The sequence below is a fragment of the Telopea speciosissima genome, chromosome 3, assembly GCF_018873765.1.
Source record: "Telopea speciosissima isolate NSW1024214 ecotype Mountain lineage chromosome 3, Tspe_v1, whole genome shotgun sequence".
NCBI classification, from domain to species: Eukaryota; Viridiplantae; Streptophyta; class Magnoliopsida; order Proteales; family Proteaceae; genus Telopea; species Telopea speciosissima.
The window spans coordinates 64,967,480-64,993,006 of NC_057918.1; the positions used below are offsets into that span (position 1 = coordinate 64,967,480).

A 25,527-nucleotide genomic window follows, 5' to 3' on the forward strand; every position below is an offset into this window, starting at 1 on the left:
AGCTCACCTAATTGAAAAAAAAATCATTAAGACTCGAGACTATGTCTTTTCCTATTTGCTTCTTTGACTTCGTTAAGAGTTGCCGATGGAAGAGAAATGTATGGAAATATGAGAATTTGACAACGAAATTGGATCAGCAGAAAAGGTAAATGTCGATTGGATTCAAACCCATATATAGAGACTTTTTCCAGAATCTAATCCGATTCTGGTTATGATTTACCGCGATTATCTTCCCTCCTTCACTCTCTACAGTTCAACAGCTTCAGCCCAAAACCCACCAAATTACTGAAAAAAACATACCCCCAAGATTTAAATATTTTCCTTATAATTACTAAAGTACGTATAGTCGATAGGATTGTAATTGGGCGGGCTAGGTTGGGCGCTCGATAGGCTAGGACCCCACACTAGGACCGTCCAATTATTAAACGTGTCGGATTGAAGCCCGACATGTTTGAAGCTCGACACATTTAATAATTGGTCCAAGCTGAGCTTTAACTGGGTGGGCTCAGTTGGGCCTGCTGGGCCATGCCTAGAATTGACACCCCTACATATGACTAGTTCCTCAAACTTATTTTTTCATACCTTCTTTGTTTGGGTAAGGACAAAGTTCGAGTAGCTGATGGATCCTTATCAAAAATTTCTGGTAAAGGTTTAGTTAAATGTTCTCCTACTGTATCATTGTCCTTAATATAACAAGGACTGTAGTGCAGAAAAATTTCACTGTGACACTTGTGAGTTGGCTAAACATACCAGTAATTCTTATTTCCAAAATTTGAACAAAAGTGAAACTCTTTTTTTTTTTTTTTTTCCCTGTTATTCACTCAGTTGTGTGGGGACCTTCTCACATTGTAGCTAGGGATGTCTTCAAATGGTTTGTTTTTTTATTGGTAATTGTACTCGCCTAACCTGGATTTATCTTATTCGAAATAAATCCTAGGCTTTTCCTTATTTTTATTCCTTTCACATCATGATCCGGACATAGTTTGATGCCCAAGTTCAGATCCTTCGAACCGATAAAGGTATCAAATATATAGATACTAGCTTTTGTCTATCTTGATGAACATGGTATCATTTACCAAACTTCTTGTGTTCGCAACCTGGAACAAAATGGAATTCCTGAGCGGGAGAACCACCATCTTGATGTTACCTGTTCTCTTTTATTCATCATGAATATTCCCAAATTTTATTGGGGCATGCTGTACTCACTTCAGCCTATCTCATAAATAGGGTTCCATCCAGTGTTTTGGACTTTCAAATCCTAGTTTGCCATCTTCCAAATCCCTCCCTTGCTTCCTATCTTCCTTCTAGGCTGTTTAGGTGTGTCTATTATGCTCTCAACTCCTCTCTCCCATCATCTCTTTATACCATGGACATTACCTTCAATGAATCTGAGCCCTTCTACAACGCTACCAGTCATCTCTTGAGGGGGAGAATGTTATGCCAGAGATTCCTTCAAGCCCTTTTGTTATTGACAATGTTCGTATTGAGGGAGAGAAGCCTATGAAGATAACAGTGGGGGCAGAGTTTTCCAATATCGGAACTACCCAAACCAGACTTGCTCACAAATACTCACAACAGAAGGATCAAACGAAGCAGCCTATGACCGACCTACCATATCAATTAATATTTCTTGATCCACCTCTTCCATCAGGTCATATAGATCCTCCCATTGATACTGATGACACTGATATTCCTATTGTTATTAGAAAAGTGGTTAGAGCATGTACTAAACATCCCATTTCTAACTTTGTTTCTTATGAAACCTTATCTCCATCCTATCGGGCCTTCACTTCCTCTCTTTCCTCTGTTTCTATTCCACAAGGCTGGAAAGATGCTATATCTGATCCTAAGTGGAAGGATGCTATGATAGAGGAAATGCAGGTTCAAAAGAAGAATGATATTTGGGAGCTTGTTCCTGTCCAGAAGGGAAAAAACTAGTGGGATTTAAATGGGTATTCACTATAAAGCATACGATAGATGGAACCATTGAGAGGTATAGAGCAAGATTGGTTGCCTAGGGCTTCACTCAAAACTATGGCATTGACTACCAGGATACCTTCTATCATGTCGCGAAGATGAATTTAGTTCATGCTCTACTATCATGTGCTGTTAATCTTGGATGAAATCTCTAACAGTTAGCTGTAAAAAACGTCTTCTTAAATGGTGACCTAGAAGAAGAAATGTACATTGATATTCCTCCAGGTTTTGCATCATCTATAACTAGGTAGATGTGACGGTTACAAAAGCCTTTTATGGTTTGAAACAATCTCCACGGGCTTGGTTTGGTAGGTTCCCAAAGATTATGCAGAAATTTAGTTACAAACAAGCTACAATGATCACACATTGTTTTTCAAACATGAGGAGAATAAATTTACTGCTCTCATCTTGTATCTTGATGATAATAGTGGCAGGCAGTGATGATGTAGAAATCTCCAAGGTAAAAGCCTAGCTAGCCAAAGAGTTTGAGATTTGTGGCCTCTCAAATACTTCCTAGGAATAAAAGTTGTCCGATCCAGTAGGGGTATCTTTATTTCCCAGAGGAAGTATGTTCTAGACCTTCTTAGTGAGATAGGTATGCACAGATGTAAGCAAGCGGATTCTCCTATTAAGGTTATCACCATCTCAACAGCAAGGGTGGCAATCCGGTAGATAGAGAAAGCTATCAGAGATTTGTTGGAAGACTGATATATCTCTTTTATACTTGACCCAATATTGCATATGCTATGGAGATTGTTAATAGGTTCTTCCATTATCCACAGACGACAGATCTCAAAGCTATATAAAGGAATATGGGATACTAGAAATCAGCCTTGGAAAAGGTATCTTGTTCTCTAACAATGGGAATCTAAAATTGGAAGCCTTTTTTTTTCGGTAGAAAATTGGAAGCCTTTAATGATGCTGATTGGGTTGGTTCTATTGATGATTGGTGTTCTACTTCAGGATAGTGCATATTTCTTGGAGAAAACCTAGTCACCTAAAGGAGCAAAAAACAAAATCTGGAATCTAGATCCAGTGCAAAAGCATAATATCTAGCAATGACACAAGGTGTTGTGAACTTATATGGCTCAGGGTATTATTTTTTGATCTAGGGGTGACTGTTGAAGATCTTATGAGACTTTACTATGACAACAAGGCAACAATCAGTATAGCTCATAACCCGGTTCAGTATGACATGACCAATCACATTGAGATTGATAGACACTTCATCAAGGAGAAGCTCGAGCAAGGCTCAATTTGCATTCCTTTTGTCACCTCCGAAAATTAGTTAGCTGATGTATTCTCAAAGGGTTTGAATTGTAAAATGTTTCATCCTATTGTATGCAAGTTGAGCATGAGAGACATATATGCACCAACTTGAGGGGGAATGTTAATATCTAGATACATTGTGTTTAGTTTCGTTGTATTAGAATAAGGAATATGACTCATCCTTGCCTAACATATTTTATTTGTAATTCCCTTCTCTAGCTATAAATAAAGTTGGCTTTTGTTCTTATAGACAAGCCAAATCATTCTCCCATATTCTGATTCTCAAATATATCTCACAACATTTTCATTGTGTATACGACACATGAAGTGAGAAAGCAATTTCTTGTATCTTTCCAAGCCAACCTAAAAAGCAAAAAGAATCTCTTTTGCATTTAGACTTTGTATTTCTTAATATCGCTATTGCGCGCTACTCGTGTATCCTAGAAAAGATCATTAAAGAACTTCTAAGCATGGTTTTACTGGGTAGAATTGACAATGGTATCGACCTCCATCAATTCCAATTAGCTGATTCAGATAAGCTGGAAGCAGAATACAATTTCCAATTCTAATTTGATCGGGATCAGCGATCTAATTCCAATTCTTTGAACCATGCTTCTATGCACCTCTTATTGAACGCTTTATCACTTCATGAAGCAAGAAAGCAATTATTTTATTCTTGTAAGAACATACATCTTATCCATTTTAGTTTCATCAAATTCACTAGATAAAGATTGGAATATTTAAAAGGTTCAATTGAAAATAGTGATAAGAAATAATATTCTATCAAAGAGATACTTGAAATATTTATGAGATAAATTAGTACTTCCACTAATAATTCTAGATCTATGTCTTGTTTTAATCATATTTTGGTTGTGGTCCCTAATTAATTTTGTTCTAGATTAATATTATTCATAGTTGCCAGTCCAAAATAGTAGCCAATAAATTTCTAAGATGGATATCACATCATTGGTTCATTTAAACTGAATTAAAAAGTGCTTATTTTCTCAGTGTATTACTTCCTTAATTGAAATCTTTTTATCTCAATTAAACATTTCAACTCGTTTCTTTTCTTTCTTTTTTTTTTTTTCAATTTTGTACTGTACTTTTTTTTTTTCAAATGTTATCTTTTTCTAGTATAATATAGTAATCAAAAAAGGGAATGGATGTGGAGAACATACATCAATGGAATATATACTTCCAGTTATAAAATGTATGAGCAGGCCACACAAAAGTGCTTTTGATTGAGACATAAATCCGATACCAAAGCTCTGTAAAATAAACAAAAAAACAAAAAAACAGATATCAGAGACAAAGCCTTCATTGGTAAATGGATACCTTTGCAATATTTTGATAAAGTTAACGAAAAGTAATTACGAGTAACAATTAGGGTAACATGCTTGATCTCTTAATTAAAACTTATACTTAACCTCCATACTTTCAAAATAATTAATTTGGCCTTGGCATAGTCCCAAAGCGAGAACAATGGATAACTAATAGGAATATGGATTAGAACTGCTAATTTGTAATTTTTCTGTCGAACTAATTTACGAATCGAATGAAGCAAATAGCAACTTAAATTCACAAATTGTACAATATCGAGGGGAGAAAAGATGCAAACAACTTTTTTTTTAGTAGATTCAATAAAAGAATATAGACATAGTACAAAGCATGACTTATTAGGGTTGTAGTTCTCTCTTAAAAGCACCAATAATTCAACCTAAAAATTGTTAAATACTCTTACTAGTAGCTATTAAATAGGGCAGAACAATAATTTAAAATGACTAAAACTGACCTAAAAGAAAAATAAGAAACAAGTTTCACAACAACAAACTGACTAGCAATACCAACCAAAATCTCCCTCCTCCAATTCAACTTGTGTCTTCTACTATAAGAAATTATTCAAACTTGTCTAATTAGAGCTACCAATTTGGCTAAGTAACCTATAGAAGGAAAAGTAGTTTGTTAATATTTATTTCCCTTTACAATCTCCATTAATCATCTTTTAGGAGGGAGATTTAGTCAATTACCTTTTTAATCCCACATCAGAGTATTTTTACATCTCAAGGTTCAGTGGAAGCTTTACTTGTATGAAAATGAGAAAAACAAATGAAATTAACATTTATACCAGCAAGGTTACTGCACAATTAATGGCCCAAGCAGTTTCAGTTGAGTAATCTCCAGAAGCCAAAGGGAAATGATCTTTGTTAATCTGAGCACAAAGGAAATAACCAAGAAGCAAATAGATGAAAATAGAGATTAATGAGATTATGCTAATCAAATTGTAGAATATCCTTAAACTACATGAAAAGACTGTAACATGTCTCAGATGTACCTTGTCAATTTCAACATCATACAAGTGGTTTATTCCACTAACATAAGTTTGCATCAACATTGCTGCAACCACAGCCTGAAACAAAAATAATATGAGTAATATATCAGTCTAGAAGATTTTTAAAAAAAAAAATCTTTTAGTAGTCTCAAAAAAACTTTTTTTTTGAAAAAGCTTAGAGGAATTTATTGACCATTGGCAACCTTAATGCTCACCTGGAGTACTCCCAACAAAAATTTGGGGGAAATATCACTAATAGTTTCTATCGGAAAAAGAGAAGCTAATATTATCCCAACAATCTGATCATTGGAAAAAAAAAAAAAGTTAAACATATATGTTGCATTGAGAATAATGTCACTTTATATAATTTCAACATAAGTCATATTTAGAGTGTAATCAAAACTTACAATGCCATTTGCAGCATAAGGGCGAGCAAATAGTAAAAATGTATCTACCGCCTTCGAAAGGCCAGTTTGGCTAGTGTTACCATCCTGACATCTTGATGAACTCTCGTACTCTAACCTTTCTTGCTCGTACAACAACTTTTCCCCACTCTTTTGATCATCAGGTAAGGCTGAAAGTCTTGGTGAATAATGTTGAAAGCTTTGCTTGACAAACCATTTATTTTTAATTTTATGTGAATAAGTTTTTCTAGCTTGAAATGGTACGAAAATACCTACACACGTAAAATTTGATATATCAGCTCAAATTATACTTAATTTAAGGGAAGAGTTTCTTTGAATGGTTGGCAACTCAAGAGGGGGTGAATTGGGAAGTGTGGAATAAAATCCCAACTTCAAAATTTCTTTTGAACCCTCTGGAATTTGCCATATCAAATCTCCAATCGATGTTAGTTAAACATAATAAAATCAACAATGAAGATAAAGGAAAAAAATAGAGATATTAAACACAAGATTCATAGTGGTTTGGCACGGTCTCAAAATCATCCTACGTCCACTCTCAAATCTCTTGCTGGCTTGGAATTCCACTAAATCAATTTTCTTTAGATGGTTGGAATAATACACACTCTCCTTTATATTGTAGGAGAAACAACCACTCTCCTTTACACGACAGGAGAAACATACACTCTCCTTTATTACATGGTAGGAGAAACACCCAACCACAGTCTCCTTACAAGGTAGGAGAAACACCTCATCAAGGTTTAGGGCCTCAAAACCCTTTACTATACAATCATTAAAAAGTGATTCACAATGGTTCATAGGCTAAAACATAAGTTACCTCTTTTACAAGAAGATATGCAAGTTTTAGCACATGTTGAGCCCCTTTTCTCAATGGCTCATGCTAAATGGTTAATTAGATTTGCAAGTTGTAGCTTTTTTTCCTTCTTAGCCTCTTTGTTGAATAACTCATCATATTTTCAAGTTGAAGCACTTTTTAACCCAACAAAGTTTCCATGTATTTGCCCAAAAGTCTCTTTTTGAACTCAAGCTACTCCACTATTAATAGATCATATTCTAATAGTAAAAAACTAGTTGTTATGATTTCAAATGGATATATTTTTTTTAACTTCAGTCGACTGCTATCCAAAGTCAGTCGACCGCCACCATGTAGATTGTGAAGAACACCTCTTAGACATCCTCCGATAGATTGCCAGTCTATCAACCAAACGTATATCTGCATAAGGTGCTAACGGTAACCAGTGGATCATGTACCGGTCGTCCGCTTCACTAAGAGCTGATCAACCATTTGATCAACTGCCAGTGCTATCAATGGTCTTTTTTATAATTTGAAGCACATCATTTGCACATATTTTCTAGTAGATTCTCATGCTATGCCAAGTGAACCAAAATAAGGTCCATTTAGGTTACCAGAGGGCTAAGTCAAGGTTCATGATGGATGTTACTATTTAGGTCCAGTTTGACTAGGTCAGTCTATACTTTGAACCACCTATCTTAGATTTTCCGGATTAAGCCTATAAGTGATTACCTGAGCTTAAGTAGATGGGATCATTACATCCTGGGATTATTTAGATATTACAAGATAAACAAACTAAAATAAATCTTCCAATCTTGGCTCAAATTGCTTGAATTCTCATGGATGGTTTGACTTGATTTTTCAATTTGAGCTCGACCAATCCATATATGACAAAGTCTTTTGAGCAGTTTAATACTTGGGCTCAAGGACACACTTATCAATGCATGAAACTTGTATACTTATTTAAGCACTAGGAAGAGCATAATAGCTTTTTTCATATACAAATTGAATGTTATTATCAAAACATAAAAACCATTAATATCCACATATTATACTTAAGTATCCAAGCATAGAAGAAACAGTGTATGCCAGCAAATATTCAAAAATACATTCCAAAAGCAATTTTCTCACCCATTGAACTTGACAATACACACATATGAGACATTTTCAAAACAAATACTTCCCCTGAGAATATGCATATCAAATGGTTTGGAATCACATTTAAGCAAACAAACTTGACTCTTTCAATAGCCACAAATATATGGCAAATAAATATTTTTTATCTATACATATTCTCACATGCTGTATCTGCTTTTTCAACCACATATTTTTTTCTTCCCCTTTGTCATCGACAAAAAGAAGGGAATCAAGAAGGATATATCATTAAGAACAGAATATGCTCATATGCATGGTCTTATAATGAGTACACATAATAAACCAATTAAAAATTATGAACTCAAAGGCCATAATTGGTCTTAAATAGCAAGTTAATAAAATAAATCTCATATCAAGAACAAGACTGCTAAGGCCAAAATGAACTTATGTACGGAAGAATGCCAACTAAGCACATGATACCATATTGTATCACAAGTAAATATATTCCTACGCAAACCATGGACTTATATAGATATTACATTAATTCCAATCCAAAACAAGATGTCTAAGGCCACAAACATGAACTCAATACAAGAGTTCAAATCAGAATTGATCTTATATGGTAATCAAAGACATAACCATTTAAGCATAAGATTAGTAAAGCCTAAGGTGAACTTATATAAAGAGGCAACATTCCACTCTAATTCCAAAACTAAACTTACATAGGCATCCAAATTTATATATCAATCAAGTTCAATGATACCTATTGCCAAAACAATGGTCTTATATAGACATCACAATAATTTCGATTCAAAATATAAGATGTCTAAAGCCACACATGGACATATAGTAGCACAAGATGATAATTCGATCATATATCAAGCTAATGAGACCAATGGTGTCATGCATAATATCAACTTAATGATGCAACAATCATTCAAAATGATATTCATTCAAGCTTATCAGTAGACACCAATTAAATAGTATATATAATACGATAAATACAAATTGGGAGAAAGAATGCTACCTGGTCGCGTGCGGTGTGGGGTCCCTGCACCTAGACACAAGGCTGTATGCACATAATGACCGCCGTGCCCCCAGGAATTTCCCCCTTTCCATGGGAGAGCGATGGTCATTTCATGCGGCCTTGTGTTTGGGAACTGGGGCTGCGCTCCGCATTCGACCATGTAGTATTCTCTTTCTCATACAAATTATACCAATCAAGCACAGGTAATTCACATAGCATAGCACATGGTCTTACATAGGCCCCAACAAAATATTTTTCAAATTTTTGTAAAGGTGGTTAATGACAAAAGACATGGACTTATGTAAGGAGCAACATTAAATCCATTCACAATATATGCTATTCTAAAGCCACATGGTTGTCCATACAAAGGAAACAAAATCCTCTTAAGGATTGAGTACTCTAACGCCAAAATGGTCTTATTTAGACATAACCAATAATCCTCGTAAGTCTATTAATGTTGTAAGGCTGGTCTTACGAAGGAATAAAATAATCCTCAAATTCAAGGTTACATATATAAGAGACGACATATATAGATATACCAAGTAAGCATGCATAGTCATCTTAATGCCACAAAGGCCACAACTGGATTTACTTTTGAATATCAAGATAAATATGATTCGGTCTTATCTGTGCGTGCCGTGATAGATGATATTAAGCATCTTGCTTCTTATTTTGAAGTTTGCGAATTTGCATGTATTCCAAGGGCTTCTAATGTTTAATGATTAGTTTGCCCAACACTTCATCTAATGCATCTCTCTTCTCAATAATCTTAATTTTCAAAACGAGTCCCTAATATTATCATACTCTTTGTCTTGAAGGTTTGAGTTGAAGGGAGAACTTGAGAGATTTGAGTGGTTAAAAATGGGAATGTGAAGAGGTTCTCAGGGAACCATCATCTTGGAAAGTGAATAGTCACAATAGACTTATATCATAAAGATCAATCCTTAGACCTGACTAACCTGTCCTGGAACCACTTTGATTTCCCATTCACTTCCCATATATGGGGAACCATCCTGAGGTTATGCTCGCCATCCAGGAGACTTGAGAGGAGTGTAGAGCTTGAAGCTCAGTGGGTAGGGACATCATTCAGAGAGATCGAATAGGTTGCATTGCCAAGCTAGCATTCTATTGCACTATTACTATCATTTGGAAGGAAAGGAATTTTCGTCTCTTTTGGATCAAGACTCGCCCCAGTTCAGTCATCATCAAGGACATTCACTTTGATGTGGAGGAAGGGAGTCGTGCTATTGTTCACAAGGGGGTCCAGATCCCATAGGAATCAATATCTTGTGGAGAGTTGGGGAATTTACCCCATTTCGTCTTCTGGTTAGTTCATTGGTTTTGGTGGGGCTTTGAGCCATGGGGTTTTCCTTGAAGTTGTCTAAGGTTTTTATATGATTTGGTGATTCTTTTGTTTCTCATTATAACTTCATTGTTCTCCTTTGATTCAGGGCCCCCCTTGTTCTTATAGTCTTTGATTTGCTGTGGTGGGAAGGCTACCTTATAGTCGTTTGTATAGTCTTTCTTTTTTGGTAATAAATTTGATATTACCTTAGAAAAAAACAAAACCAAAACCTATCCCGGAACCAAATTTTCATTAAGGAAACCTAACCCCTTACATGGCTTATTATTTGATTCAAGTTCTTAAAACCAAAATCAATTATTAATAAGACCCTACACAAAAGGACACTGCTCAACATCTGTCCCACTCATGGTTTGAAGAATCGGTATCAGATCCAGCGATTCATATCAGTAAACAACAATACCGATTCTAGGGTGATCCTATATCAGTGGATCGATATGACTTATGGATAAAAATATAAAAATTCAAACTTTTTTTATTTAAAAAAAAAAAACCAAGGGTAAATTCCTCTAATCCAGCCTGATTTAGGATGAGCTGGATCAATATCGGGTAGAAACGTTCCCATTCCTGATACCGATTACTAGAACAACTCATGGTCTCACTCACTATCATTTAGGCATCCAACTCCTTTTCTTGGAGGCATCCACCCAATGAGTGTCCAATGAGGCATCCAATTACTGGGTTGCTTGGCACACATCTCGGCAACACTTAAGGGACATTTCTGCAAAAAGGGAAGGGTGTTGAAAGCTTGGCGTACATGCTTGCGAGGTTGTCAAACCAGGTTTTGAAAAATCAGATCCAATCAGCTGATTTGGACCGATCTAGACCCACTCATGTTTAATTAGGCCAGACTGATCCAATCCCGATTCTTATTTTCCAAACTCTGAGCCTCTGAGGGTATTAATAATAGATTCCGGACAATCGGGTTGTACTCTCTGAGAGGGAATACCAAAAATACACTTTGTCATATATCATGGTTTGAGGTATCGGTATTGTAGCGCCTGATATAACCCTGACACAGAGTATTATTAATCGAAACACTTGTCTTATATCATGGTTTGAGGTATCGGTATTGTATCAGGCGGTACATAATGGTTTTGTGAGTCACCAATCCCAATGACACAGTACAGGTAAGGGGTAAAACAGTCAAAAATCATATTTTTTAAAAGAGATTAGGGGCAAATTTGTTCGATATGAGATATGACTGATCCATGTAAATACCGTATCGGTATCATATAAGTTAATATGATGTTATGCACTAAAACTAGGGATGTAAACGGATCGGATCCGGCTCGGATAGTGCTATATCCACATCCACATCCGCATCCAATTAGCTTTCGGACTGATTCGGATAGTGCTAAATGGATACAGACATGGATACGGATCGGATATTTTATCTGTTTACATGCAAATATAGCTTGCCGGATAGCTATAGCCTATCTGTATCAGCATCCGTTTAACTTTCAGATGAATTCGGATAGTGCTAAATGGATACGGAAACGGATTTCAACTATTCATTTACTCGCCTAACTAAAACCATATCCTATATTCATCGCCTCATATATCCATGGTTTTAGTGCAGGATTGGGTATCGACTATCCCAGAAACCGATATGATATCACATCTCTCAAACAGGTTTACCCATCCGTACCGTTTCACTGATACAATATCAGCACAGTATATGTGATCAGTGGCAAGAAATACCAATGGGAATCACCAGTATCAGTATCGGGCAATACCGATACCTCAAACAAATCATGTACTACTAGAGTCGCACAAATTTGAAAAAAACTGGCCCCGAACTAAAATTAAGTAAATTTCAATGGTGAATTGAAAAATTAGTAATTAACAGAGAGAAGGGAGTGAGTCACCGTTTTCTTGTCCTTGGCGGCGATGAAACGTCTCCAAACTTGCAGTCGGTAGAGGCAGCGAAGAGCCATTAATGCTTGACTGCAACCTTCTCTTCTCCAAAGGAACCACCAAAAAAGGTTGTGAAAATGATATCTTCTTCTTCTGTTTCAGCTGGTTGAAACCTCCTAATGAAGCAGGAACGAAAGATGATCTCTCTATCAAAGACGAGCTCAACAATTCTTTGGCCACCGCCATGAATCTTAAATTAGCTAGCAGGATCAGTTTCTAAAGCTTTTCCCTGTTTGGTGGTGTGCTTGTGAGCCTTCATGAGTTTGGACCTTTTTATAGGGAAATTAAGTGAGAATGGACTTTTAGGAAGAAGGAATTCTATCAGAGAGCCATTTGTGGACCCAGATGAAGATTCACCTCAATAACCAATACAAAGAAGTTGGAGAATTTATTTTGTGCAAAAAAAATTTTGAATAAGACAGTTTGAGTAAATATAATGCAAGTATAGGAGATGATATAAGGGGCAATTACTACCACTACCCTACATTTAGCCTATATTTATTAAAATTATCCTACCTTAAACTTCTTTTCTGAAACTACCCTGCTTTTAAACTTTTACATCTCCTTCTACCCTCATGTTTTTAAATATCCAGATTGTCCTTTCTTTTTGCCTAGTAACCCTACCATTCTTCTTCTATTTTTTACTATTTTTGTCATTAAAGTAGCAAAAAATGATTCTTTTTTTTTTTTTTTTTGTTTTTTCTTCAATCTCCTAGTTATTTAATTTTTTATTTAACATTTCATCCTCATCGTTCTTCTTCGAACAAACGTATTGCCCGTATCTAGTGATACATACCAATTTTTCTAATCACCGATACCGTATCAATAGCACGATATGGACAAGGGGTAAAATGGTCAGAAAACTCATTTTTAAGGAGATTCAGGGGTAATTTTGTCCGATACAGTCGATCCAAGCCAATACCATATCGCTATCGTATCGATTTTACAGGTTACTGATACCCGTTCTGATACTGTGTACTAAAGCCATGGAACATATCGACTCTCTTCAAAGCACCCCACTTCTTCTCTCTCTTCTTCTTTTTATTCAATTTACCTTTCTATGTTTTTTATTTTTTATTAACCTACATCACGATTCTCGAGTCGTCACTCGTCTTCTCCCTCTTCATATTCGTAGAAGCAGAAGTTAACCCTCCCTCTCCATTACAATTGATCTCTACACGACCATCTTCATCTCTCCTCAACCTCGCAGCCATGGGATAGAATGACACAAGATCAATCATCGGATTGTCTCTACCTTCTTGACGATTTCAGTTGAGAATCCATGAAAGATGGATCGGTTTCAGAGAAGGGAAAGCACTTATAACAAAGACGAAGGAGAAGAATTGGATCATGGTGAGAATCAGGTCAATCTATTCGAAGAACGGTGAGGATGAAATGTTGAATAAAAAATTAATTAAATAAAAAAATTGAAAAAAAAAACCGAATGGAGTAAAAACGGGAGAGATAAGAAGCGGGTGGGTGCTTTTATTTTTTACTATTTTAATGATAAAAATAGTAAAAAATAGAAGAAGAATGGTAAGTTAAATAGATTTGCAGGTTACTAGGTGAAAAAAAGGGTAATCTGGCTATTAAAAAACATGAGGGTAGAAGGAGACGCAAAAGTTTAAAAACAGGGTAGTTTCATAAAAGAAGTTTAAGATATGATAGTTTTAGTAAATATAGGCTAAATATAGGATAATGATAGTAATTGATAAAGTTTTCCATTAAATAATCATAAGAAGAGGCACCCAAGAAAAGAAAGATCGATTTTTTTTTTTGAAAAAAGAAAAACAAACAAAAATGATAGAAGAGTTCAAAAAAAGGTTATCGCTATGTAATAATTTAATAAGTCTTGTTCAGCACGACAACACCTCGTACTGAAAATTATCCTCTCAAATTCCTAAAAGCTCGACAGTATGGCAGTGTTAGGTGGGGTGATACGTGGTAGTTCGAACATCTAACAGTTGATTATGTTGAGTTCGAACCATTGGATATCTGAACTAACACATGTTAGTATTTATGGCCACACTACCGAGCTTTGGAGAGGATAATAATCCATTCCCAATGGGTCCATTCATGACAAAACTCAACTCTTCAAAAGACCAACTCCTCAAAAAGAGGCTATTCTATCCCAATTCCCCTTACAAGCTCTTAATCTAAAAATAATAATAATAATAACCCCACATGGAATCGAGAGGATCTATTCTCATACGAAGAGTTGACCAAGATAAAAATAATAATTTTTTTGTTTCATCGTGCCAGGAAGGTTTGAATTTAAGTTTAGACGCTATGTAATTATTGATCGATGACGTCATTTTTGGTTTTTTAGGATAAAGCTCGTTAATGTCATTGATTGACGAGCTATGGGTGTCAGCAAGTGGGTGTGACTAGGGTTGCAATAGAGTCGGGCTGGGCCGGGCTTTATAAAACCCTAGCCCAACCCTAAGTTCCTTTAGTTTGGTTCAGATTCGACCCGATCTTGACTCAGGGTCTGCAAAATCCAATCTTGATCCGCACTCAGATCGGACTGGGTTGACCCTGATAGGCTCTGATCATGAGGAGGGGGAAGGAAATGCATGGACTGGAATGGATCAGGGAGAAAATAATCAATTTTATAGACAATAACACTATAATCAAATGTATTATATCACATACTATCTTCATATATAATATATTTTATAATAAAATATGGGTGACATTTAAAGTTTATGATATATATATTATATCAATATATATTTCATAATATAACTTAAAACATGGTCGAATTGGGACGGGCCGAGCCAGACTTATCCTGAGACTTCAACCCTGGCCCGACTTGACCCTTACTCAAAGCCAGAAATTTCCAACCCTGACCCACCCTCAGGGCCAAATATCTCAGCCCAAGCCCTATTTGGGCTCAAGGCGGGCCAGGGCAGGTTCAAGCTAACAGGGCCAAACTTGCATCCCTAGGTGTGACCTTAGTAAGTTTGTGTATTATACGCGTTTAATATGCGTATTCAAATGTGTAATTAAAAAATATATTTTATCGTATATTTCTATATATAGCAAAAACTCATTTTTTTAAATATACCTATATTATACACGTATTAAACAGTAATTAAACGTGTTTAATACCTTTTAACTTAAGTTTAGTTTTGTTAAAAAAAAAAAACTCAAAACTCAAAGAAGAAAAAACGCAAAACAAAAGCCTTGTATACTACGATTTTGATCTTCTTCTCTTCGAACCCTAACTGTCGACTATTTCCATTCCATTCATCTTTTTCATCTCTGTTCTCTCTCAGAGACAATGGAAGAAGGCAGCTATGTCAATCCTCCTCCCACTTCGGTTCAGTCAATAAATTGTTTTTGGAGAAAAAAAGGAATATATATATATATATATATATATATATATATATATTTGATAGAAAAAGAAATTTTTATATTAAAAGAATAAAGAATAAGAGAAATTTACATTGTGTAGAAGATTTTCCCATTGGTCTCATCCCTTAGTCAGTAAATTGACTTAATTGCAGACTAAATCAATTAATGAGAAATGCATTGTGTTATTCAAAATAAAAGTAAAATTTGAATATTTAAGTATCAGGAGAAAAAGAGAGATAGAAGTTTGTTTTTTCAAAGAATCAGAAGAAAAAAAAATTTTGAATAAGAGAGTTTGAATAAATATAATGCAAATATAGGAGATGATATAAAGTTTTCCATTAAATAGTCAAAAGAAGAGACACCCAAGGAAAGGAGAGATAGAATTTTTTTTCTTGAAACAAAAAACCAAAAAAGATAGAAGGATTAAAAAAAAACGTATGATTTAATAAATCCTGCACAGCACGACAGCACCTCGTACGAGGACGGTTCCTTGGGAGCCCCCTCCCCCACATGGAATCCAGAGGATTCTTCTCCAACGAGGAGTTCACTAAGATTAAAAAAAAAATTTAATTTTTGTTGTTTGATCGTGCGAGGAAGGTTTGAATTTAAGTTTGCACGTTATATAATTATTGATCGATGATGTCATTTTTGTTTTCTTTTTTATAAAGATCTATGGGTGTAGGGAAGGGGTCATTATCCTTTTAGGTTCGTGTCTGGTACAGTTGTCCGGTTCTCTTGTACGGTTCCTCTCATAAAAGCAAAAATAATGATTTAACTAGCTGCTTGAACACATTGCCTGAGTGTGGTTAAGTTGTTATTTCTACCCTTGTGAGAAGAATCGGACAACGGAACGGTGTAGGAAATCTAACCGAAAAAAAATCGTCAGCAAATAGATGTGACTATGTGAGCATGTGTCAACCTCTCTTCTATCTCTTTGAAAAACAACTCTTATCCTCATGTGTCCAGCCTTTTGATTCATGGTTTTAGTGCACGGTATTGAAATGGGTATCGATCAACCCAAAACCATGGTTCTAGTGCACGGTATCGGATCGGATATCGATCACTTGAAAAATCTATATGCTACAAATACGGTATTGGAACGGATTAGTTGTATCAGACAAAATTATCCCTGAATCTCTTTAAAAAATAAATTTTTTGACCATTTTACCCCAAGTCTGTATCGTGTCACTGATACGGTATCGACATAATATCGGGATCGGCTACATGTAAAATCAGTACGTTCGCCCACGGACAATACGATACTAATACTTAGAACCATGCCCAAAACTGACATGGTATCGGACACCTAGCAATGTTGAATGATTTTTGTTGCTAATTGAATTTTTTATTCAAAGGAAACTGTAGCTACTAGTGGTTATATATTCATTTTGGGTGGTCATGCGATTTCATGGAAATCGGTCAAACAGTCATGTGGAATAAGTTCCACCATAGAAATTGAAATTGTGGCCTTAGAAAAAGCCAGATCAGATGCCGAATGACTAAGAAACTTAGTAGCTAATGCCTAAGCCAGTGCATCCTATCGGTTTATATTATGATAACTTGATAACAATTGCAAATGCTAAGAACAAAGTATATAATGGTAAGAGAAGACATATACATCTAAGACATAACCTGGTGAGGATATATATGGAAAATTGAACCATTGTAGTTGATTTTGTTAAATAGGAGGAAAATGTAGCAGATATGCTAACAAAGTCGCAATCCACCAATGTTATTTATGGTAATCTAAAGGAATAAGCTTACGGCCCTTGATTCATGAGTCAAGATGATAGACACCCAACCTATATATGATAGGAGATCCCTGAAATTAGATTCAAAGAATAAAAATGAAGTCACTGGATGACGTAATTAGTACTATCATTTCAGTGCCTATTTCGGTTATAGATGAAAGATAGTACTCACCATGAGCCCATGAATTGTGTGTATGTTAACCGTGGTTAATACTATGGGCTAATGTAAGTGGATGTAGAGGATGAGGCTGTCTCTGATGAGAATTTTATGGTTGAATTTTCTAAACATTCATGACCCAAGATGGGGACAAGACCAGAATGTCCACTCACAAAAGGATATATAAAGGGTAGAGCAATAGGACATGGTTGGTAGGTCAATCGGCTACTTCAATGAGGAAAGGTTTAAGAAGTTTGACTTCACCTGTACTCTATAGCATGATTTATTAGACCTAGTGCAAATTCAAGTCTGAAAGACATCTGTATCGATGTGTTATATCATTCTAATGTGCTTAGGCTATTATGTGTTTTATTGATTTTTTGAAACTTGTGAAGGATTGTTGTATTTAATACGTTTTAATTGAAGAGTTCCAAAATATCTTTCTTTTGAAAATTTGATTTCCCTCCCATAAGCTTGCTCTTTTGTCTTCTTTTGTTTTTTACTATTTGGGAATGCACTTTAGTGTGAAATGTTTAATCCCACATTGGAAGTGGATAAGAAGTGATAAATAAAAAATAAATAAAATATATATATATATATATATATATATATAAAATATCTGTCTGTGTGTGTGTGTGTGTGTACAACGTGTGCGCGGTGAACACGTTTGCGGGGTGTCAAGGGTGCTTTCAAAAGGGAAGGTAAAAAAGGAGTCGACACCTAGGTTGTTATGGGCCTAGACCCTATGTGGGTAGCCCAAATCCTAGTTAAAGGATAGGGCTACGATTGAGGGGAGGACATACTTGAGTAAGGCCCTCGGTGAGGATTGGAAAGAGAAGATTCCCTTGCTTTTTTAGCGAACTTTTTGTAGAACTTTGACTAATTCAGACGAACTTTGCTAATGAACTTTCGGCAGAACCCCGACTTATTCGGATGAACTTTATTCACAAAATTTCAGTAGAACCCCAACTTATTTGGACGAACTTTGTTGACAAAATTTTGGCATAACCCTGGCTCATGTGGAGGGGGATTGACTATCTCTCTCTCTCTCTCTCTCTCTCTCTCTCTCTCTCTATCTCTCAAGACTATATACCTCATAAAAATGGTTAGACTTTGAAGTGGATCAAACACGTACTTCTAGGCCATATCGAATAGATTCCCTTTCTCATGGATTCAGGACATCAAGGGGCTTATCGAGGGATTATCCACATGGGAAGGGGCCTTTGGGGTGTCGAACTGACTCCGAAAAGGGAGGAAAACCTCAGAAAGGGCTCTGGATCAGAGAAATTAGGTTCTAGAATGAATAAGAGGGGTCCCCTACAAGGGTAGATATTTAGGATCCATGGACCACCATTTAGGTCCCACGGATCTGTGGATCCATAAATGGATACACAGATCAGTTTATGATCCCACAAATGCTCTTGGGGCGGTTTTGGATTTGCATCTGAATATCGGATTTTTCATGCAATATACCATTGGATTCTTCTTTCTGAGCACTATCCAATGGTTCAGGTGGTGGTCCATGTTTTGGTCCAAAAATATTTTAAAATTCAAGACATGTATTGACACCATTTCGGTGTCAGGGGATTTTCGACAGTCTTTTTAATGCTGCTTCTGCACCACTGGGTAACATCAAGTATTTTGCACTCAAAGTCGTTTATCCGAACCTTATCAAGGTCACGAAGGAGTAAGATAGGTGATTGTGGGGATGAGTTCTACTTGAGAGAGGTAAAATATCAATCCACGTCCCATTGTCGTCATCGTCGGGGAGGGGGTGACAAAATTCAGGTCATAAAGGGAAGTATCCCTCCTCCATGAGTCGGGGGTTGGTTCAAGGTGCTTTTTCACACACATACACGCACGTCGAGCCAAGCTGTGGTGTGTTGTGATAGTCTCGAAAGGTGATACCCAACCAGTGCCATTCATTCATAAGTTTAAAACTTGGTGAACAACGACATCAAACTCGGAAGGTGATACTCCTACTTGGATATAAAACATCACTAAGTCCTAGACTTTTGAATTATCAGTTCTACTTTAGTCCAGAACCAAGTTCTTGTCATTCTAATACTGGTAAAAAATTGTTTGACTTCGATATATGGCATCACTAAGTCCAAACCTTTTGAAATACCAGTACTACTTCGGTCCAAAAAAAATTAATGTCATTCTAATCCCGATCAAAAATTGTTTGAGATCAGATGAGGGTATTGTTAGTCGAGTTTCCCTTGATGACAGACTTGCTGGTCAAGGTAAAATGAAGCTTGACTTTGCTAGCAAAGGTGAAAGTGATACGATATGAATACCACTACAAAAATTTAATGGAACTTGGATCTCAATAAATACATAAGAGAAAAAAAAACTCAAAATTGGGTTTGTAGGTTACTTAGAACGCACAAGTGGCATGTTCCTCCAAAGGAATACAACACAAGATCACAAACTTTGTTTGATTGCACCACTTCAATGGCAGAAACCCTTACTTGAGGAAGAAGAAGACTTCATTTTTCTCTCTCTAAGTTCTCTTTTCTTTAAAAGAATAATGTGCAAACAATTTGTGCAATTTGGGTTTGAGTCAGACTTCTTTTAAATAGAAGAAACCTACTTAGGAGATTGCAATCTAACATACGAGGGAACCATATTGCTCTTAGAATCGTATTCTTATTTTTTCAAGGGTGAATGGCTGTTATGGGGAGCCCTACGTAGAAATTTGAACAAGGTTTTCTTCCTTGTCACTATGCTTAGTGAAGTATAATGCTTCACTATTTGCCATATATCAGTACATGGGTTAGTCTATGTGACAAAGAACTAGGCAAGCATCTCATTGGTACAATTTCAACTTAAAATGAGTAGAGAAAGTAGCTAAAATTACAAAAGATGTCATTATGAACTTTATATTTATCTCATGGCATTTAGATAATTTTACTAAAATTTTGTAGCAGGGTTTGAGCAACTTTTCTTACTTACTTTGGACTAAAATTTGGCTTGAGATATATGTGGGGTCCTCGATCTTTCACATGGTCGAACCCATGTATTACCAAGTGGCAAATAGTGAAGCATTATACTTCACTTTGTGCATGAGACTCTTGGTTTAATATGTTCAGCTCAACTCAGCCTTATCCCAACTAAATGAGATGAAACACCCAGACACCACGACGATTCTTTGAAGTAATGGAAAAACCAACTCAATGCACATACATTATTTCAGATGGAAAAATGACCGTAGAGGAATCCCTCAAGCACGAGCTATTGTCAAAATTGGCAATGATCCCCCCTCCCCTTCCCCCAACTCGATTTAGCTTTGTAGAGCTTGTTGGTCATTGTTTAAACCTCCTCTTTTTTTTGCTAAAGGTCAGCAAATTGAATTAAATATGAAACAAAATTTGTACAAAGAATGGCTGAATGGGACCTAAGAGAAGCTGAACCTCAATGAATCCTCCCAGTCCTAGGTGTTTCCTACAGGAATTTGAGTAGACCCGCCTTCAGCAATGGTGAGGATATCCCATTCCCCAACAACCCCAAGGTCAACCACTGTTGGGATAAGAATACCGGCTCGGTCAGTAAGAGCTACAGAGATCGAGAAATCCAGGCCCAGCTCGAGAGTTCGATTGAGAGACAAAGGTGTCATTGCATATGCCAAACGAAAGAGATATCCTATAAAGCTTACGTAGGACACTCCAAGTCTATCATGGATTGACATGGTCCTAGACTTCTGTCCATGTTACGCCTAATTAGGCGCATGGGAAGCGACGGATAAACATTATCTTCGAATTACACTCTCCAACGGTCTCACTCCACTCTGGGATTTCAGCTTTCCAATTCCGGCACAACTCGAACTCTCCACCACCTTAAATAAGGGAGGTAACACACGTCTAAGCCATCTGAATTCTCATTATTCTGACTATTTCTCAGAGATCTGACTTAGCATCGGAGTGAGATCACCGGCGACGCCCGGTACTCCCTGCTAATCCTTGTCTTGCAGGTAGAACTCGCTCCAAGAGGATTTCTGATGCAAAAGTTTGGCGCCGTCTATGGGAACGATACAATCCTCAAAGCCTTAGACTCTCTATCCGACTGAACTTGAGATCATGGCAGGAGAACCCAATGTCGTTCCATCCAATGCTCAAGCGCCATCAGCCGTGGAAAACCCAGTGACTCATCAGACAACGAAGAACACACGCGGCGGTGGGAATGCGGGGAAGAAGACCCAAACGCGGTGGACAGCAACCACGTCCGTCGACCCCCAGCTACCCACGGCAAGAGAAGGGCGAGAACTCAACCCTCCATCGCACTAGAGGTTGATCAAGCGGCGACGCAAAATTAGGGCCAGTCCAGCCGCTGCATTCAGGCTTTGCCACCTCCGTCGCCACTCCCCCAGGGATTTATCCCAGAGACAGATCCCAGTGCACCGACCAACGTCGACCAAATCCAGGACCTACAACTGCAAGTTCCCAATCAGAGTGGGATTCTGAGGGATATAGCTCGTGAGGTACAAGCGTTAAGGACAGCCACTGTGGTGGCTACCGCAGTCGCAGGTCTGCCACCAACACCAATACCACCTCCGATACCTTTGCTGCCTCTGGTTCTCCCAAGGACTACCCCAGGGAACCCGAGGATGACCAGGGACGACATACGAGCGTCAGGAAGTAGAGCCGGGTCATCGCATCCCTCCAGGCGAGAGCTAACTCCCCTGGGAGTGGTGCGTACGGGGAACCTGCCCACCAGGAGTAGACCTTCACGTGTGGATGAGCAGTCAGTATCCACCGATCGAAGAAGTCACAACCGATTCGAAAGGACCCGTTTTAGGGTCTTCGACATACGCACTGATCGGGTAGACCCACCGAGGCCACACCGTCAGGATCTTAGAGACAAGTTGAATGCACGACGCTCCCGAATTGACGTTGACAACAACTAGGCCGTAGAAAGCGAGCTTGACCGTAAGCTCAGAGAGATGAACGTAAAGATTGCGGCCCTGGAAAGGGGAACAGCCCCAGAAGAAAGCTTCAGGCCAGGACAACATCCCTTTACAAGGGAACTTATGAGGGCAGAACTTCCAAAGGGTTTTAAAGCCCCGGCATTCGAGGCCTATGACGGGAAGGGCGATCCCAACGACCACATCAGTTACTTCAACGCCATGATGACGGTCTATGGTGGGTCCGATGTAGTATCCTGCCGATCTTTCCCCACCTCTCTCAAGGGGCCCGCGGCATTGTGGTTTGCCAAATTGAAGCCTAATTTGATCAGAAGCTTCACAGAGTTGGCCAAAGCCTTCGTTAGCCGCTTCAAGAGTAGTGTGAAGTAGAAGAAAATTGTAGCCAATTTGCTGGCTGTCAAGCAGTGCGCTGACGAGTCCATCAAAGATTATATTATCCTCTTTAACGCGGAGAGCCTAGAGATCAAGGACCTGGACGATGCGATGGCCTTCAATGCCCTACACAACGGGGTCACCAACCACAATCTAGTAAAGTCGCTTATGCTAGATCCGGTGACGACCATGCCACAGCTATTGGATAGTTGTTACCAATATGCCAACATGTTCGATATCATGAAGGCGAGAAAAGCAGTGGATGGAAAAGCTCCCATGAAAAAGAGGACGAGTGAAAAAGAAGATAAGAAGAAAGACAGCAAGAGAGCAAGGTCAGAGAGGGATTCAAGTCCCGAGTATACCCCGCTTAATGCCACCAGGACTAAAATCCTGATGGAGGTATCGGATCGAGGGCTGCTGTAGCGACCCCAGCCAATGTTCTCAAAATCGGAGGATCAAAACCCGAACAAGTTTTGCAAGTTCCACCAAGAGGTAGGCCATGACACGGAAGACTGCAGACAGCTGAAGAGGGAAATAGAGGACGTGATCCAGAAGGGCCACTTGAGGCGTTACATCAAGAAGGAGGCAAAAGATAACCCCTGAGGCCGAGAAGCCCTAAGGAATGACTGGAGAAGAGATGATAGAGCCCAAAGAGGGGAAGACCGGGATCGCCAAAGCGACCAATGTGGCGATCATCGGGAGGTTAAGAGAAATTAGGACGAGGCCAACACGTTCACAACCCCGACAATCCTCACCATCTTGGGAGGACTAGGGCAAGAGTCAACTCGCAAAGCTAAGGCGAAAGCGAGATTTGTAGCAGTAGCGGAAGTCTTCGAGAAGAAAGCACGCACGGAGCCCGAGATCACCTTCTTAGATAAAGACATGGAGGGGCTAAGCTGGCCACACGACGATGCCATCGTAGTTCAGACAGTTATAGCCAATCGACCCGTCCACAGGGTCTTAATGGATACAGGAGCATCCGTGGATATGCTATCCTACGATGTATACTTGCAGTTCAGGTTCGAGCCTGGTACACTGAAGCCCGAGACCGCACCATTGTACGGATTCTCGGGAGCGCCAGTACCAATTGAAGGATCTGTAGAGCTCTTGATGACGGTGGGAACAGCCCGGACCAAAAGATCATAAAGGTCAACTTCATGGTCATTCGAGCGGCCACAGCCTACAACGCCATATTGGGCGGACCTAGTCTGAACAAGTTGGGAGCGGTAGTTTCTACCAAGCACCTGAAGGTCAAGTTTTCCACCCCTAATGGCATAGGGGAGTGCCAAACAGAGCAGAAAAAAGCCAAGGAGTGCCACGCAGCGTAGCTGAAGGGCATCAAGGGCAACTGTAGAGGAACAGCCTATCAGGTAGAGGTCGTAGACAACCGCGAAGGAGATAGATGCTATCAGCGGGGCGAACTAGTGGAGGAGCTCGTGGAAGTCCCGGTGGATGAACATAACCCAATCAGGATAGTTAACACCGGGTCCTCGTTAAGTCAGGAAGAAGTGAGGGAGCTCACCCTATTCCTGCAAAAGATAAGAACGTATTCGCCTGGTCAACAGCGGACATGCCAGGCATACCCCGTCACATCGCGGAGCACACCCTGCACGTAGACCCCAACAGGAAGCCAGTACAACAAAAAAGGACGTTCGCGCCAGAGAAGCAGGCCGCGATAAGAGAAGAAATAAAGAAGCTAAAAGCATCCGGCTTTATTAGAGAAGAGCAATTTCGTACCTGGCTCGCGAACGTAGTAATGGTCCCCAAGCCGAACGGGAAATGGAGAATGTGTGTTGACTACACCGACCTCAATAAAGCTTGCCCCAAAGATGAATACCCACTGTCCCGGATCGATCTATTAATAGATGCAACAGCCAGACACGAGAGGCTAAGCTTTATGGACACATACTCTGGATACAACCAGATCCTCATGAAGGAAGGAGATGAGTTATACACGACAATCCGGTCAGACCAGGAGAACTTCTACTGCCTGGTGATGCCATTTGGTCTAAAAAAAGCAGGTGCAAGTTACCAGAGGATGGTAAACAAGATTTTTAAGGCCCAGATAGGCAAAAATATGGAGGTGTACATGGACGATGTGCTGGTAAAAAGCATTAAGGCCCAGGATCACTTAATCGATCTAGATGAGGTGTTCGAAGTATTACGGGTCCACCAAATGAAGCTGAACCCTGCCAAGTGCGCCTTCGGGGTTAGCTCATGCAAATTTCTGGGTTATATGGTATCCCAGAGAGGAATTGAAGCCAACCCAGCAAAAATTAAAGCCATATAGGAGATGAGCCCGCCTAAGACCGTTCACGAAGTGCAGAGGCTGAACGGGAGAATAGCAGCATTTGCACGCTTTGTGTCTCGTTCGGGAGACAAATGCTTGCCATTCTTCTAAACTTTGAAGAATATGAAAGATGTGAGGAGTTTTCAATGGATGGAGGAATGCCAAAAAGCCTTTGAGGACCTCAAAGCATACCTCACCAATCCGCCGCTATTGACGAGACCAGTACTTGAAAAGGAGTTGCTCCTGTACTTGGCAACGTCACCGGTGGCTGTGAGCGCCACCTTAATAAGGGAAGAAGACGGAGTCCAAAGACCGGTGTACTATGTCAGTCACGTCCTGCTAGACGCAGAAACTCGATATCCCCAGATCGAGAAGCTCGCGTTTGCACTGGTGAAAGCAGCCCAGAAGCTGAGGCCGTACTTCCAAGCCTACCCGATAGTGGTCATGACTGACCAACCTTTAAAAAAGGTACTCCACA

At 38.6% G+C, this 25,527-nt stretch overlaps 1 protein-coding gene and 1 long non-coding RNA gene across 2 annotated transcripts in view; both read right to left on the reverse strand.

Moving 5' to 3' along the window:
• The window catches only part of LOC122654634 (homogentisate geranylgeranyltransferase-like), an 84,285-nt gene that overhangs the window by 40,523 nt on the left and 18,235 nt on the right, over positions 1 to 25,527 (reverse strand). The window contains exons 2-5 of the mRNA XM_043848820.1: positions 5,791 to 5,874; positions 5,579 to 5,653; positions 5,372 to 5,455; positions 4,425 to 4,514 (exon numbers count right to left, since the gene is read on the reverse strand). Of these exons, the coding sequence (XP_043704755.1) occupies positions 4,425 to 4,514; positions 5,372 to 5,455; positions 5,579 to 5,638 (234 nt within the window). The 5' untranslated portion in view covers positions 5,639 to 5,653; positions 5,791 to 5,874. The remainder of the gene's footprint in view (positions 1 to 4,424; positions 4,515 to 5,371; positions 5,456 to 5,578; positions 5,654 to 5,790; positions 5,875 to 25,527) is intronic.
• LOC122654636 lies at positions 6,032 to 12,302 on the reverse strand. The gene is made up of 2 exons (XR_006331942.1): positions 12,147 to 12,302; positions 6,032 to 6,251 (listed from the first exon to the last, which is right to left on the reverse strand). It is a non-coding gene; the product is annotated as an uncharacterized LOC122654636 (long non-coding RNA).